Here is a 17,483-nt window from a genome sequence, read left to right as displayed (position 1 = left end):
ACTAAAATCATGTCTATAGAAACTTCTGAAGACAATATAAACTGTCTATCAATACAATACTAGACTAAATATAAGCACCAAATCATTGAGAGATGTTATTAAAGAAAATATTTATCCAAAGTTGCAACCTATAGATATAACCGTACTTCAATACAAAAGGCAACAAATAGACTACAGTAACAACTCAATTTAAACAGTAACCCATACCCATCAAAAATGAGAAACTAAATATTTGCATAATAAGCATAAAAAAAAAACCAGTAAAGACCATCATTAAAAAGTATAATAAACAGTGGTAAAATCTTACCTATCGTTATCAATTTCCCCGACCTTATGGGTCATGTTTAGAACAAACAAACTGGATTTCCATTGTGAATAGAAGCAAATAAGAGCAGGTTTTTTTATTTTCTTAGCTTCTTCTTATGCTCATGGGTTTTCCAAGTTTCATTTTCGGCTAATCTCTTCAAGTTAGCATTGGCCCAATCCATTTCTTCTAATTTTCCAAAAGTTTGTAAGATTTAACAAAAATAAGAGCGCTGTCCAGATCTTCAAATAATTTAGCTGTATCCTGGTAAAATATTTTAAGCCTTGGAGGAAACAACAGGTGAGATTTTATTTGATTTTTCTTAAGTTCTCTTATCAAAGGTAGAAAAACTTTTCTTTTTGCAATTACCACAGGAGAATAGTCATTATCAAAACGAACTAAATTATCTTTTATTTTAATTGGAGATTTTGCCCATGCTGTCTTTAAGACAATTTCCTTATCATAGGAGGAAAGGAATTTTACAATCACAGACCTTGCATAATTACATTTTTTATTTTTTGATGAAACCAAAGATCTGTGTGCTCTCTCAATACCATACGAAAATAGCCTCAGGTAATTCTAGTATTTCAAGTATCCATGTAGACAAGAACTTTTCCATACTATCTCCTATTTTTTCTGGCAAGCCAAAAATTCTAATATTATTACGACGTGACTTGTTTTCTAGATCTATTTTAGACAAAAGGTGAGTATATTGCTTTAAAAGGAATTCAATGTTATGCTCACCTTCCTGGAGCCTGGAATCCATATCATTTAAAGCTGTCTCCATACCTGAAATCTGATCTTTCCGTTTTAAATCTTCAAGTATAATGTTCATTTGTTTAGTACAGCTCTCCTTAAAACTATCCAATTTCAGGTCCATTTTATCTATTTTACTATTTGGTTCTTGAATGTTAAGTAACAAAGACCAATTCATTTTTGAAAGTTCCATCCTGGTGAGAAGATTTGATGAAGCTCATCTTGTTGACGAATAGTTCAGATCTCTGATGCTTTTTGACAGGAAAAAATAAAAAGTACAGTTTTGTACCTACCATAAATGTAGATGTTCGAAGATCCACATTGCTGCAGTCCTAACACTTGAGTAGTCCGCTGTCCACGGTCGGCCCGAATATCAAAGTATAAGGCTGACGTCGGTCAGGGCGCATTTAACTGACGTCAGGACGTCAGGGTACAAATGCGCATGACCGGCGTCATATCCTCAGTCTTTTCTTGCCCCAGATGTCAGAAGACCTTAAAAAGAAAGGTCAAAACCAAAAGACAGCAAACAAATAACCAACCACCCTTGCACTAACTATATGTACAATAGATATAATACACACAATATGTACAACCCAACCCACACAACCACCTCCAAGTACAGAGGGAAGGAGGGTGGCAAATTGACTGCAGCAATGTGGATCTTGAACATCTACATTTATGGTAGGTACAAAACTGTACTAGGTTCTTCATCTCACATTGCTGCAGTCCTAACACTTGGGTAGAATCCCAAAGCAGAGATAAGGGAGGATGGCTAACTATAAGGAAGCAGGAGCTGCCAAAATGCCCTGCAAAACCGCAGTGGCAAAACCAGCCCTGGACTTAGAGTAAAGTGGCAGGTGATAATGCCTAGAGAAGGTATGCACAGAACTCCAAGTAGCTGCCTCTAAAATATCCTTGGTTGCCACTCCCTCAAAAAGCTGTGGAAGTGGCAGTAGCCCTAGTGGAATGAGGCCTAATCCCAGCTGGAACCTCCTTGCCATGATGGGAATAACAGAAAGCAATGCAAAACCCAATCCACTTAGAAATAGTTTGTTTTGACACAGGCTTGCCCTGAGAACTCAAAGCAAAAGAAACAAACAACTGCTGAGACTGCCTGAACCCTTTAGTTCTGTCCAAATAACGCAACTGCCTGTGTACATCCAAAGTGTGCAAAATCTTTTCCCCTTTATTTTGGGGATTTGCATAAGAAGTAGGCAAATGAATAGTCTGGTTTAAAGCCACACTAGAAACCACCTTAGGCATAAAGGAAGGATTAGTACGTAATGATACCCTATCCTTATGGAAAATCAAGAAAGGCTCAACTGCCATAAGGGCCTGCAATTCAGAAACCCTTCTTGCAGAGGTAATGGCCAATAAAAAAGCAGTCTTCCATGATAAATATTTCAACTCAGCAGTAGCTGCAGGCTCAAAAGGTTGTAGAGTGAGTTTCTCCAACACAAAATTGAGATCCCAAGCAGGAGTAGGAGCTCTTCGTGGGGGTCTGATATTCTTTGCCCCTCTGAGAAATTGCTTGAACAAAGGATGAGAAAACAATGGCGGGTCGCAATCATAGTGAGCTGAAATTGCTGCAGCATGAACTTTAATAGAAGAGAAGGACAAACCTTTGTCCAGTAACTCAGTAAGATATTGAAGAGCCACACTTAAATTAGGCTCAGAAACATCAAAATCCTTTGCTGCACTCCAAAATAAAAATCTCTTCCATTTATCTGCGTACACTTTCCTTGTACTAGGCCTTCTAGCTTCCAAAATCACATTCAAAACTTGTTGTGGAAGTTGAGACCTTTATGGTTCAAAACAGAATATGCCAGGCTGTGAGGTGAAGAGAGTGAAGTTTGACATTGAGCAAATGGCTGTCTTCCTGTGACAACAGGTGTGGAATCGAAGGCAAAGGCCATGGAGGCTTCCGTACTAGACTTCTCAGTAATGGGTACCAGTGCTGTCGAGGCCAATCTGGAGCTATTAAAATCATCCTTGGCTTGTCCTGTCTGGCCTTCAGAAGTACCTTTGGGAGGAGAGGCAGAGGTGGAAAGGCATACACATGAAGATTGCTCCAATTGAAAGAAAGAGCATCCACTTTCCAAGCTGTGGGATGAAACCTTTTGTGCAAAACTTTGGCAGCTGATGGTTTAGTGGAGAAGCGAACAGATCTATGTCTGGAGTTCCCCATGACACTGTCAATTTCTGAAATACATGAGGATCCAATTTCCACTCGTGGGGATCCATAATTGCCTGCTCAACACATCTGCTAAGGAGTTCTGTGCTCCTGGCAGAAACCTTGCCTGAAGATTGAGCTGTAAACTGAGAGCAGTCTCCCACAAAATCATTGTTTGCCTGCATAGAGGATAAGAATCGTTCCCCTTGCTTGTTGATGTACCACATGACAGTTGTGTTGTCTGTTAGAATCAACACCTGTCCTGGAAGAAGGAATTCCTTGAAAGCTATTAATGCAAACTGGACTGCTAACATCTCCTTCATGTCGATATGTAGATGTTGTAGTCTGACAGGCCACTTGTTTTGTATCCATTTTCCATTCAGATGAGCTCCCCAAGCTTTGTCTGAGGCATCTGTCGTTAAAATCTGACTTGCCTCTGGCCGGGTCACAGGGAGTCCCTTGTTTAGGTGACATTCCTGAGCCCACCACAAAAATTCCTTCTGAATGCAAGGTATTATTGGAATGACAGTGTCCAGATCCTGGCAGTGCTGTGTCCATACATTTTTGAGATACCATTGTAGCTTCCTCATATGCAGTTTGGCATTGGGAAGCACCAGAATACAAGATGCCATGAACCCTAAGGCTTGAAGGACTGTCCTTGCAGTCAGCCCGGACTGATGAGATAGTTGATGGAAGTAAAGGGATAGACTCTTTTGTTTGTCCGGGGTTAAAAGGCCATCTGGGCTGCTGTATTCAGTCTCACACCCAGAAAGCACATGTCTTGAGAGGGTACTAGACTGGACTTTATTTCGTTCACAGAATACCCTAGGCATCTTAGCACTGCTATCACATACTCCAAATGACGAAGAAGCTCTTCCTTTCCTTGAGCCAGAATCAGGCAGTCGTCCAAATAAGGATAGATCTGTATTCCTTTTAGTCTGAAGAAAGCCATCACTGGAGCCAGAACTTTCGTGAACACTCTGGGCAGTAGATAAGCCAAAGGGCAATGCAGAGAACTGATAGTGAGAAGTCCCAGCTCGAAAACGCAGATACTTTCTGCAACTGAGTCTGATAGGAACATGAAGGTAAGCCTCCTTGAGATCCAAAGTTACCATCCAATGATCTTTGCCCAGCAGAGGTAAAAGCTGCTGCAACGTCAACATTTTGAACTTGGGAATGTCCAGATAAGTGTTGAGGATAGATAAATCCAAAATTGGTCTCCACGTGTTCCCCTTCTTCGGTACTAGGAACAGGCGAGAATAAAATCCTAGGCCCACTTCTGGCAGAGGGACCGGCTGTATGGCCCCCAGTTGGAGCAACAGAGAAACTGGTCTGTGAGCCTCTATTCTTTGTTGAGGAGGAACGTCTGGCATGCCTTTGAAAGGAGGCAAGGTATGGAAATAAAACCTGTAGCCGTGGTGTATGATATCCAATACCCATCTGTCCTGGGTAATTAAACTCCAATTTTCTTTGAAGAGTGCCAACCTTCCTCCCAAAGGTGCTGCCAGACGAGCAGGCTCTGGCAGCTGAAAAGGTAGGTCATTGGGTCTGTTTACGAAAGGACTGACCCCTGCCCTCACCCGAAGCCTGTGCGGGAGAACTCCCTGTTCTAGGCGGGAAAGAGCCCTGAGGTCTGCCCTTACCCCGGCTAGATCTACCCCTAGACTGGGAATCATAAGAAGGATACGTCCACCCCTTAGTAGGCCAATTTCTACTAAACTTTGGAGGCTGGACTTGCAAAAAATCTTTAACAGTCTGCATAGACTTAGCCTTGTCTTCCATTTTCTTTAAGACTGTCTCAACAGGAGGCCCAAACAACACGTCAGATTGTAAAGGAGCATCTAAAATCCTTGTTTTAACATGTTCAGACAAATTCTGATCCCTCAGCCAGGCGTGCCTGCGAAGAACAGTCCCAGTGGCAGCCACCCTAGACGAGGCCTGTACAGCATCAAAACCACATTGCAAAGAATGCTTACCCACCTGTTCAGAAACATGGACTAAATCTTGCAACTCTTTACAATCAATACCAACTGCCAGAGCATCAACTTTAGACTTCAATTGTGAAAGGAGATAGTTTTGGTATTTCAACATGTGAAACTGGCAATTCAGAGCCCTTATAGCAAGAGTGGAAGAAGTATAAACTTTCTTTCCCCATCTATCCAAGGCCCTAGCCTCCTTATCTGTAGGAACCGGATTCTTAACAACAGAAGCCTTAACACCCTTAGGCCCCTGGCTAACAGTTTCTGGGTCTGCCCTAGGACTTTTAAACAGATACTTGTGAACGTCAGGCACCCTGTAATACCTATCCGGTTTAACAGGAGCAGGAGGTAAAGAATCAGGATTAAGAGAAGCCTCTGTAAAAACATCTTCCACTACATCCAAAACAGGAGGTATAGCCAAAGGCCTATGCTGGGGTAAAAACAGAAATTCCCTAAGCCTTTTCCTGGAATCAGAGAAGTCCTGACCTTCCCACTTAAAATGCTCCCTCATGGAATGAAGAGTTTCAGAAAGAAAAATCCTCAGGAGGAGTAGCAGAAGGAGTAGAATCATCCACATCAGAATCAGAATAAGGAGAGTACTCCTGCAAGTCTTCAGCCAAGACTCTGAAACATCTGAAGCTTGCTCAAAACCCCCAGCTCAGGCTCCACCCTAGGTCTCTTAGCAGGAGGGGCATAGAACCCCTAATCAAAGTAATCAAATCTTCTGCCATTTTAAGCATATGCTTCTTGGGCATAGTACCTGAAGAGCTAGGGGTAACACCAGCTGAAGCTAAACCTGGCCTGCCCCTGGGAGAAGCCTTAGTAACAGAAGGAGAGGGCCTAACCACCTTAGGAAGGGAGGGGAGTATAGTAACCTGAGAAGCCCCCTCAGCCTGACTTGCCTCCTGAGAGGCCACATCTTGCAATAATAAAGTTTCACTTTGTGAACACAAAGAAATCTCCGGTGGAGCCACCGGCTCCACTGACACCTCTAAAGAACCGGCGTCCGGCACAGACGGTTCTTCTAGCCTAGGCTTAACTGTCTTGTCCTTGCGCTTCTTCGAGGAAGCGGGCGTCGGAGCATCCGACGGCATTTTATAATTGCACCGCTTCCCAAAGACTAACCTTGCACAATCCAACCTTCTCTTTATAGTGCGTTTATTAAATTAGCACAAGAGCGACAGCCAACAACGTCGTGCTCAGGCCCTAAGCAAGGAATACACAAAGTATGATAATCTCTATGCGGTATCTGTTTCCCACAAGAAACGCAATTATTAACTTTTCTGACATCCGGTAAATGACTGAGGCAAGAAAAAACAAAAATATTCCCCAACGGGGTACTTAGCCAACTTTGAACTCGGTCTGAAACTTCTAAATAGAAAAATCTCAGAACGCCAACCGGCACTTGCAATGCTGCTTCTGCATCGGACCATGCGGCAAAAAAGACTGAGGATATGACGCCGGTCATGCGCATTTGTACCCTGACGTCCTGACGTCAGTTAAATGCTCCCTGACCGACGTCAGCCTTATACTTTGATATTCGGGCCGACCGTGGACAGCGGACTACCCAAGTGTTAGGACTGCAGCAATGTGAGATGAAGAACATCAATCAAAAATAATTTTTTATACTATCCTTGTATAAAGTATAATGTATCTTTTTATAAAAAAATCCAGATTTCTGATAGATATATTTTAAAAATCCTGTCAGAGAAAATTGGAATAGACAAAGCTGAAGAGAAGTGCTGTTACTCTGAGTGCATCTTGGCCACGCCCCCCCCCCCCTCTTGTAACCTTTCTGAATAGCTTCTTTCCAGAAATTCTGGGCTTCTTGCATAATAGTAACAATACATCATTTCTTTCTTATCCTCAGTTGCCCATTCTATCATCTTTACAGTACTTTTTTGACCAGTCAGTTTTTGTGTTTTTTGTCTACCATTTCCTTCTCCAAGGCAGAGACCCATCGTCCCCCTGTGCCTTGCCTAACCCCATTGTAGGCATGTTTCCAGGTCTTAAGGATTCGACACTGCCATTTTTTCCAGTCCTGGCACCAGTGCACCTACCAGGATTGGGCACTTTTTTATCCAGGGACTTGTGTACCCAGCTGTCTTTTTTTATTTTTTTTTTAAATACTTCTGTCCATGAAGTACACTACATAAAATACAGTCCATATATCAGTGTAGCCTTGGTGAGATTTTGTAAAAAAGGGTCCATCTTGTGAAGGTACTCATTCAAGGCTTCAGGATGAATTCAGTTCCAGACATACTATTCTCCTTTGCTTGCCATTCCCTCTCCATCTGGACCACAGACGTTATAAACATGCAGTCTGTGCCCTTGCTTTAACATCTGCAGCATCCACCTGTCTTGTAAGATGGCCTTCCAATGCTTTAAGAAATGGGCCACTCTACCACCTATTTTCACAAGAAATGGAAAAGGTAAGGCAAAAGGTAAAAGTGTGTGTTGGGGGGGGGGGTGTCGGGGGACCGTGGACTGAGATTAGTCTTGCCAATTTATATCCTTTCCTTTGGATATCATGAGCCAAGGGCCACCAGTCTTCCCTTTGTGGTCAACTTGTAATTGAGGAGGCAGGGGATAAGGTACCACCAGAGTCTGACCCCAAATGAGAGGGAAAACAAATCTAGTTCCACAGGCCAGACTGTCCACCTTGAAGTCTAAGTTATGTGAACCCTATGGAGCAGCCTTAACACAAAGTTCAACAACGTTTTTTTTCTGCACAGACTTCAAAAAAAATCTCCGATGTCTTACACCAACTTTAGATGTCCCTAAGAAATGCCTGGAAGGGGTTGGAGGAAGAGGAGGGCCCATTCAGCTCAAGTTGAAGCTATCTGATGCCCATTTAAGCTTAAGCCTCTCACATTCATGTTTGGAACCAAATGACTCAATTCATGGGCAGATAAACAAAACCTCCACTTTGTCTCATTCAACCTCCTCCCAAGAAAATAGTGCAAGGACAACACCCTTTTCCTCACAGATACCTAGACAGGCACTGGAACCTATGGCCTACAGAGACTGACCTCAGGACTAGCTGACAATTAGTTTCAACTTGTAAGGACAGGCTTTGGGTAAACAGCATGTTGGCTGCAAAAGAAGTCATGCCAGTGGCTTTGGCAGCAACAGATGCTACTATGGAGTCTCAGAAGGCACATTGCCAACAGAAGAGATTTTGAGTCTGGGAGGAGCTGTCAGACTCTCATGCAGTGCCTCTGCCTTCTCACTTTTCTTCTCCCTCAGACACTTTAAGAGTAAATTTCCTTATGTGGGAAGTCAACTGCAACAGTCAGTATTGTGGCAGTGAAAATTTCAATGAACATATTTAATCCCTGGAAAAAAAAATAAGGTTACCTACATTAAGTGTGTCCAACTCCAGTGTCTTGTAATCAGAGGTAACCGCCATCAGGGACATCATTTTCTAGGACATGTACTTCAACTCTGCCAATAAGGACTGGCAAACCATACCAATATCAAGTTAGAATATCATGGAGGAGTTCTTCAAAAAACAAAACGGAATCAAGACATGTATGAACTTGAGACTGGTAAGGAGAAGTTGCAAAATGACTTACTGGGGTACTGAAAGGCACTCTTCCTTCTAAGCAAAACAAGTCTACCAGACAAGTGCTTCATGCAGCCTCACCCACGTTTGCAACCTCGACAAGAACTAGTGACCAGAGAATCTATAACAAGTGTGATACCCTGAGAGAGGAGCATGTTTGACTATGGCAGGAAGGAGTTCCCTATTACCAAGAATCAGAGAATCTAGAAATTCACCTCTCTCAAAAAGAGAATCTTGAAATTCACCTCTCTCAAAAAGACAGATTAAAATAAGGGGAAAAAAACTAATTTAATTTTCAAAAGAGATGTGGAACTTGAGAGAAAGAAGAGAAAGCATAGGGGAATCTGCCTTATCAAAGGATGAAAAGGTACAGTTTTGTAAGCATACTCACTGTAAATGTAGATGTTAGAGTAATAGAACTACTGCTTCAGAATCGTACATAATGTTTAGGAAATATATTGTGGACAATGTCCATACTCCTGGCCTGATTTCCAAAGCTTCTGGACACCCTTGAGCTGGGCCAGCCTCTTCCACGCAATGAAGTAAGAGCATACCGCAAGATAAACAGGTGATCACACATTACCCCATTTGTTTTCCCCTCACTCAAAAAAAAAAAAATAATAATACTCAGCGAGTGGGCTTAAAGCTAAAAACCAAGCAACAATTGTCTTGCCCAAGGGACAGGAGGGAAGGATACCTTAGCCTACTGAAAACAAGTGGAGCTACAAGAGACGGAAAGGAGATTGAACGGAAGCACACCATGGTGCAGTAGTCATCCTGCTATAACATATATGGTTCTAGACAGAGTAAACTCGCACAAATGCACTTTATGCTCATCATAAGTGTTACTGTTGCAGTGTCCAACAAAGTACAGAAAGTACCTCACAAAGAAGATCCTAGGTCTTAAACATTTGTCCTACATGGACAGACTCAAAAAACTTCAACTATTCTCTGTCTCATATAGCCTACTTGGAGGCGATCTCTGCTTGACTTACAAAGCCATGTCTGACCCAATGCTACATCTAAAGAAATCGCAATCCCTCCACACAACACACTCCAGAAACCTCAACCTCATTACCATAATCAACAGAACATGCTGGAGGGACAGGTTCATAACTCAGAGACTGCCCATGCTACGGAATAGACTTCCCATACATGTCAAGCAGACCACCTCACTGGCCCACTTCAAGAGAAATCTTGATGAGTGGATGGGAAATAGAAAATTCACCCCAGAGATCACTCCAGTGACTTTACTCGACAGAGGCACTGGGAACTAAGGTCAGGTGGCATGATACCAGGGTAATCCTATGGCCTAGGCTTGTAAAGGCCCCAGTGCCATTAGCCTAGTACACACCTATGAACCTATAGAACCCACCATTACCAGAACCTGAAACAACTAGATTGGCTAGAACTGCCCAGCTTAGTTCAATTCAATCAGTTCTAAACCGCGCACAAAATTCTGTACCATTCTGAGGATACCCCCTCACTTATAAATATTATTAAGCCATATAGCAACCAGAGATCCCTACGGTCAGCCAACATACTACTGGTCCAAACCCACAAAGCTAATAACTCTGCTGGTGAATCCCTGTTTGCCAACTTTGTTGGCAAAACCTGGAATTCATTGCCAAACTATATAATCCTAAAATCCTCCAAAAGTCTCTTCAAAAAAACCCTCAAACAGTATCTCAAAGTGAACTGGCTTTGCCCATGTACCAACCTGGATTATGTTATAAACTGAAAGCATAATCTGTAAATATCATAACATGCAACTACGTCACTAAGCTCTACATCCAATCTGACGTCGCTTGCTTTTAATTGCGTCTTTCCATGAGAATTGTGAGTCCCTACTAGGGAACACTACTAAACCATTGTATATAATCACTTTTTTTTAATATTTTCTAATGTTATCTAACTTCTTGTGTAATCTATGTAAGTTTGTCTCTTTGGAGCTTTTCTCCCTGGGCCTCAGCTGAAAATGGACATGTATCCAGTCGGACTATCCCGGTAAACAAATGTAAAATAAATAAATAAAATAAATGTATCTGCAGACAAATAGACCAAGTAAGCAGCAAGTCCTATAGTGAGGGAAAAATTTTGAATGCCAAAATGGGTAGAAAACAAGACAGATGCCAGACCAGCACTGTGATACAGAACAGATAAGGCCCTGACTACAACCCAGGTGACCAGAGTTCCATTTGCTGCTTGGGCATGCCCATCCCCTGGGGATTGGGGGGGTGACAAGTCACCTAGGTACGTCCTGCATATGATCTCTGGTAGAGTTCAGGGAAAAATGAGTAAATGTGGTCCACAGACAATAGGGCAGGATGACCTGACAAAGGACAGGGGGCACTGATGGTCAGGGCTGCATAAGAGGAGATGGGGAGATGCACCAGCTCTCAGTAAAATCTAGTTAAGTTCACCTGCTGAAAAACAAAGACAAGTTCACAAGATGCTCAAGAATGTGAAGAGTTACTATTGGAAGACATTACAGTTGTGCTTCTTACCTCATCAGTCACCTGGTTTGCTCTTGTTTGGATCTCTTCTGCTGTCATGTCAGCCATGATGTGGAAAGAGTACCAAAGCAGATGATGGTGAAATATAGGATTACTAGGCTTTCCTGTGTGAACAAAAAGACACTAACTAAAAAACAAAGAAGGAAGTCCTCTGACTTCAAATCACATTTCAAAATAGCGTACACCACAGTATTTTAAATAATGCTGTCTACACCCATTTTATCTACAGTATCAAGCTGTTCACAAAGTATTTTCTGAAACAGTCATGTTCCATCGCACATTTTCTAAACATGTTTCAAAGACATTTATCAAGTTAAACTTAATGTCACAATGTTCAGAAAGCAGTCTCAAGTTACTTTAATTTTGCTGTCCAGCCCGGTCACCATCACACAACAAAAACTTAAATGTTTGTGCTCATTTCAAATTATCTTAGACACTGACATATACACATCAAATACATTCTGCCTGCACTTTTATGTTTGCTGATGCTCCACCCAGGTGGCCAGGGCTAAAGAAGCTTAAACTTGCGCTGGCCCAATGCACACCCTAAAAGGGTGGGAAAGCCAAATAGATGCACCAACATAGAGGTGGGGGACATTTGCCGTACTTGGCCCAGACACCAAAAAGCAAGTCTGGAACCAGCACAAAGGGGGAAGGGCTACTTGCAGTATAATGTCTCACTACAAATAGCCAGCCCATATCCCTAGCAACAAAAAAAGAATGAATGGACCAACTGCGCTCCTGAAGTGGAATATTGGATTGTCAGTAGAAAGGGGCATAAGGAGACAAAAGAGCTTTGCTGATGCTCTTTAACAGCTCCTGATAACATGAGTTACTCTCAAGCATGGACCTTTCCTCCCAAATACACTCCACTACATTCAGTGGATAGCTAGGCACTCCACTTAGTCTCCCCCCCCCTCCCCAATGACACTAATGTTCTCCAAGAAGAGCTGTTACAGAAATTGCTAGTGTCAACTCTATGGACTACAACTGAATGTCAATAAATACAAAATAGTGAACTGCTGGAAGGCCGCCATCCCTTGTAACCATTGTATTGATGACAACATACCTGTAAGTTAATCTGGTAGTCAAGGACACACAGATAGTAATCTAGCCTTTGAACCATCATGCATCGATGGTAGTGAGGAACTCACTATGTCCATGAAGTTATTGTTAAACTGTACTCAGCATTCATCAGACCTATCATTGATAACAGTGCCACCTCTGGTACATAACTAACCAGCTACATCCAAGAACTGGAACATCCAGAGGTTTCTCAATAAAAAAATTACTAGCGTAAATAACTTGACCTAAGCAGACTGCCTCAAAGCCCTATCCCTGATTTCCATCTCCTACAGGCCATTGAGGACAGACATTTGCCTGGCATACAAGCAGTCATTGGACCCCACTATGACTGCATATCAACTAAACACCACCACAATTACCCGTTCTAAAGGTGTAAACCTTGCCTGGGATACAAACAGAACCTGCTGGTGAGACAGCTACGTATCCCAGACACTACTGCTTTACCACAAACTGGAAGGGATAGACTACACTCGCTTTAGGAAATTATAAACAACCAACTAGTTCAAAGCAGGATTTGTTGACTGAAAGGACAGTGTGTACGCTCCAAATGAGCTCGGTCATGAGAAAGAAGACTTATAGCAGTAATGATGCAGACATAACAGCAGAAGGAATCAAGCCTGATAAAACTGTGGCAAAAGTGTAAAGCATTATAAATTGAGGATGCTAGTGTGTTTGTGGAAAATGATTACTCACCATTCACCAGGCAAAAGAGAAAAGTACAGTTGTGTACACTTACCATAAATGTAGATGATAGAGTGTATTCACTGTTGCAGTCATTACATTTGGGTATTCTGCTGGCAGGTTGCCCTCAGTCGGCCTGAATATTAAAGTCTTGGGTCCTGCATCGGTTGCTGTCTCCTCTTCCATAACGTCAGGTCGTCAGGGGTATAAAACATGCAGCCGACACCATTCTCTTCAGTTTTTCTTGGCCCAGATGTCAGGTGAGCAAAAAAAAAAACATGCAGCCGACACCATTGTCTTATTGAAATATATATATATATATATATATATATATATATATATATATATATATATATATATATATATATATATATATATATATATATATATATTGTAACATAAACTTTACCTTCATCTAAAAGCAAATACACCGCAAAGGCTGTAGAATATAGTGCAGGAAAGAGAAGTTCTAGAAAAAAGGGGGATGGCGGGTGGGTAACCTGGACTGCAACAGTGAATACACTCGAACATCTACATTTATGTAGAGTGTACACACCTGTGCTACGTTCTTAGTGTTTCACTGTTGCAGTCATTACATTTGGGTAGAATCCCAAAGTTATGGATGGGAGCCTGGAACTAAATAGCATTAGGAGCGGCTATAAGGCCCTGCAGAACTGCAGTGGCAAAGCCTGCCCTGGACTTAGAGAAGAGAGGCAAATGATAATGCTTTGTAAAAGTATGAACACAGCTCCAAGTAGCAGCTTCTAGGTCTTTGGTTGGCACCCCTCTGAGAAAAGCTGCTGAGCAGAAACAAATGCAATGGCTTATCCACTTTGAAAATGCCTTCCCCTCTGATCCTGCAGCAAATGCCACCAGTAGCTGCTCAGACTTTTAGAGATTTGGTCCTGTTTAAGTAGAATCTTAGTTGTTTGTGTATGTCCAAGGAATGCAGAATCCGCTCCCCTTGTTCTGCGTATTTGGGTAAAAGGTTGGCAGGTGAATAGTTTGGTTAAGTGCCACACTGGATACCACCTTAGGCATAAAGGAAGGACTGGTCCCGAGGGACACCCTGTCCGGGTAAAATGTAATAAAAGGCTCCACAGCCATGAGGGCCTGTAGTTCTGAAACTCTTCTTGCTGAAGTGATTGCCAGAAGGAAAGCTGTTTTCCAAGATAAAAACTTTATATCCACAGTAGCTGCTGGTTCAAATGGAGGCAGGGTGAGCTTTTCCAACACAAAATTGAGGTCCCATGCAGGAGTTGGTGATCTTCTGGGAGGCCTTCAATTTTTGGCCCCTCTGAGATACTGTTTTAGCAGAGGATGAGAAAAAATGGGAGGCTCTGTGTTGTAATGAGCCGAGATGGCAGAGGCCTGGATTTTTATTGATGAAAAGGATAGGCCCTTGGTCAAGCATCTCAGTCAAGTATTGTAAAATCTGAGGAATATTTGGCTTTGCTGTGTCCGTCCCTTGTGCTTGGTTCCAAGCACAGAATCTCTTCCATTTATCAGCATAAGATTTTCTAGTACTAGGCCTTCTGGCTTCCAAAATTACATCCATCACAGATTTACTGAGAGGTGTTTGAATAATTACATGATTAGCCATGCTGCCAGGTTCAGAGTTTGGAGCCGATTGTGCAGAATTTGAATGCTCTGCTGAGACCGTAGATGAGCTATTTGAGGCAAGTACCAAGGAGGGTTTGAGACCTATTCCTTAGAACTGGGTACCAGTGCTGGCAAGGCCAGTCCAAGGCAATTAGGATCATTTCTGTTTTTTCCTGTCTGACGTTTAGCAAGACCTTGGGAAGAAGGGGCAGAGGAGTAAAGGCGTAGACTGACAGGTCCTTGTGCAGAATTTGTCCAGTTGATAATTTTAGGGAGAAGCAAATAGATGTCCGGACTGCCCCATTTCTCGGTTATCATGCTGAAGACTTGTGGATCCAGTTTCCACTCATGAGGGTCCATAAGATTTCTGCTGGTCATCTGCCAGAGTATTTTGTTTTCCTGGCAGGAATTGAGCTTGAAGATGCACTTGGTAAGTCAAGGCTATCTCCCACAATGCCATGGCTAGTCTGTGAAGGGGGTAGGAATATGTACCCCCCTGCTTGTTTATGTACCACATAACCATGGTGTTGTCCTGGATGAAGTAAGTCCTTGAAGGCTGTCAGGGCATTCTGAACAGCTAACATCTCTTTCTAGTTGATATGCAGATGCATTTGTTTTGAGCTCCATATGCCCTGAATGCATCTCCATGCCAGGTGGGGCCTCCAAGCATAGTTTAATGTGTCTGTAGTTAGGGTTTGGTTGGCAGGGGGTAGAGTGAAAGACCATCCCATGTTCTGGTGACATGTCTCTGTCCACCAAAGATACTCCTGTTGTAGGCAGGGAATGAGAGGAATCATTGTTTCCAGACTGTGACAATGTTGACTTCATAAACTTTTTAGATACCACTATAGTTTCCTCATATGCAGTCTTGCATAGGGAATTAGTAGAATGCAGGATGCCATGAACCCCAAAGCCTGCAGAATTTGTCTTGCAGATAACTGGGTTTTTGTTGCCATCTGTTTGAAGTAAATAGTCCGTTGCCTTTGCTTGTCTGGTGTCAAGGTAAACCATCTGCGCAGTTGTATTCAAGCTTGCACCCAGGAATGTAATCTTTTGAGAGGGTACCAGTTGTGACTTCTTTTCACTTATTGTGTACCCTAGGCATGTTAGAAGCCTTTTTACAAATGCCAGATGCTGAAGAAGATTGTCCTTGTCTTCTGCTTGAATGAGACAGTCGTCCAAGTAAGGATAGATTTGTATGCTTCTTTGTCTGCAAAATGCAATTACTGGTGCCAGGCACTTTGTAAAGACCCTGGGCGCAGTAGATAAGCCAAACGACAGTGCAGAGAATTGGTAATGCATAAAACCAGCCTTGAAGCGGAGGTATCTTCTGCACAATTCCCTTATTGGGATATGCAGGTATGCCTCTTTTAAGTCTAGTCACTAACCAAGCGTTCTTGCCCAGCATGGGCAGAAGCTGTTGCAAAGTCAACATTTTGAATTTTGGGATGTCCAAAAATGTGTTCAAAATCGATAAATTCAGTATTGGGTGCCAGGCATGGTCTTTTTTGGGTACCAGGAACAGTCTTGAGTAAAACCCTTGCCCTTTTTCCTGTTCTGGTACTGGTTGAATAGCCCCCATATCCATGAGGGACGTAACTTGTTTCTGTGCCTCTGCCCATTGATTTTGCGGCAGATCTGGCCAACCGTTTGGAAATGGCAAGGTATGGAAATGAAATGTGTATCCCTGGGATACTATGTTTAATACCCACTTGTCCTGGGTTATCAACTGCCAATTTTGAGCATTAAGTACTAATTTTCCCCTAAGGGGGCTGCCAAAAAATAAGTGCTTGGTGATGGCAGAGGGAAGTCATTGAGACTGTTTACCGGAGGGTTGTGCTTTGTTTCCTCCAGATTTGGAGGTAGAGGCATCTCATTGCTTTGACCTGTAAGAACCCTGTGATTAGTATCTAGTGCCTTTTGAGCGCTTGGATTTGCCCTGTGAGGCTCTGTCGGACACAGGAAAGGACCAATTTTTGTAGTCCAGTGTCTACTGAATCTTGGTGGCTGTACTTGTAGGAAATCTTTTACAGTTTGCATAGACTTAGCTTTGTCTTCCATTTTCTTTAAAACCTCTTCTGCCTTATTAACAAACAGAGTATCATGCTGTAAAGGGGCATCCAACAATTTAGCTTTAACATGATCAGGCAGATTTTGCTCCTTGAGCCAGGCATGCCTTCTAATCACAGATCCAGTAACTGCGGCCCTGCAAGAGGCCTCCAAGGAATCAAAACCACATTGCAAAGTATGCTTTCCAACCTGTTCTGCTGCATGCAATAATTCCTGTAATTCTTTATTTTCCACACAGTCAGGAATCAACATCATTTTCTGTTTCAATAATCCCAGAACATGCTGTTGATATTTAAGCATATGAAACTGGCAGTTTAAGGCCCTAATTGCCAAGGTTGTAGATGTATACATTTTCTTTCCCCATCTATCCAGCGCCCTGGAATCTCTATCAGAGGGGGTAGGATTCTTAGCTGTTGAGGCCTTTACACCTTTGGGACCCTGTGAGACAGTTTCAGGGTCAGCAGCAGGATTTTTGAATAAAAATTTGTGGGAGCCAACCCTGTAATATCTGTCTGGCTTACTAGGAGCCGTGGGTAGGAATCTGGAGCCATGCTTGATTCCGAAAACGCATCAACAATGTCCAATACAGGAGGTATAGCCAAAGGCTTATGCTGAGGAAGAAGGAAATCCCTAAGCCTCTTTTTCCATTCAGAGAAATCCTGACTCTCCCAATGAAAATGTTCCCTTAAAGTATGCAAGGTTTCTCCAAAAGAATAATCTTCAGGGGGAGATGCAGATGGGATGGATT

General features: G+C 42.5%; 1 protein-coding gene across 2 annotated transcripts in view; it reads right to left on the bottom strand.

The window, feature by feature from the left end:
• The window catches only part of SNAP23 (synaptosome associated protein 23), an 815,608-nt gene that overhangs the window by 597,046 nt on the left and 201,079 nt on the right, over positions 1–17,483 (bottom strand). For both annotated transcript variants that reach the window (XM_044074077.1, XM_044074078.1), the window contains exon 2: positions 11,288–11,400. In XM_044074077.1, coding sequence (XP_043930012.1) covers positions 11,288–11,344 — 57 coding nt within the window. In that variant the 5' untranslated portion in view covers positions 11,345–11,400. The remainder of the gene's footprint in view (positions 1–11,287; positions 11,401–17,483) is intronic.

This window comes from Protopterus annectens, chromosome 6.part0, assembly GCF_019279795.1.
Source record: "Protopterus annectens isolate FY-2018-M chromosome 6.part0, PAN1.0, whole genome shotgun sequence".
NCBI classification, from domain to species: Eukaryota; Metazoa; Chordata; order Ceratodontiformes; family Protopteridae; genus Protopterus; species Protopterus annectens.
The sequence above is the reverse complement of the archived record's forward strand: the minus strand, read 5'-3'. Positions and strand labels throughout refer to the sequence as shown.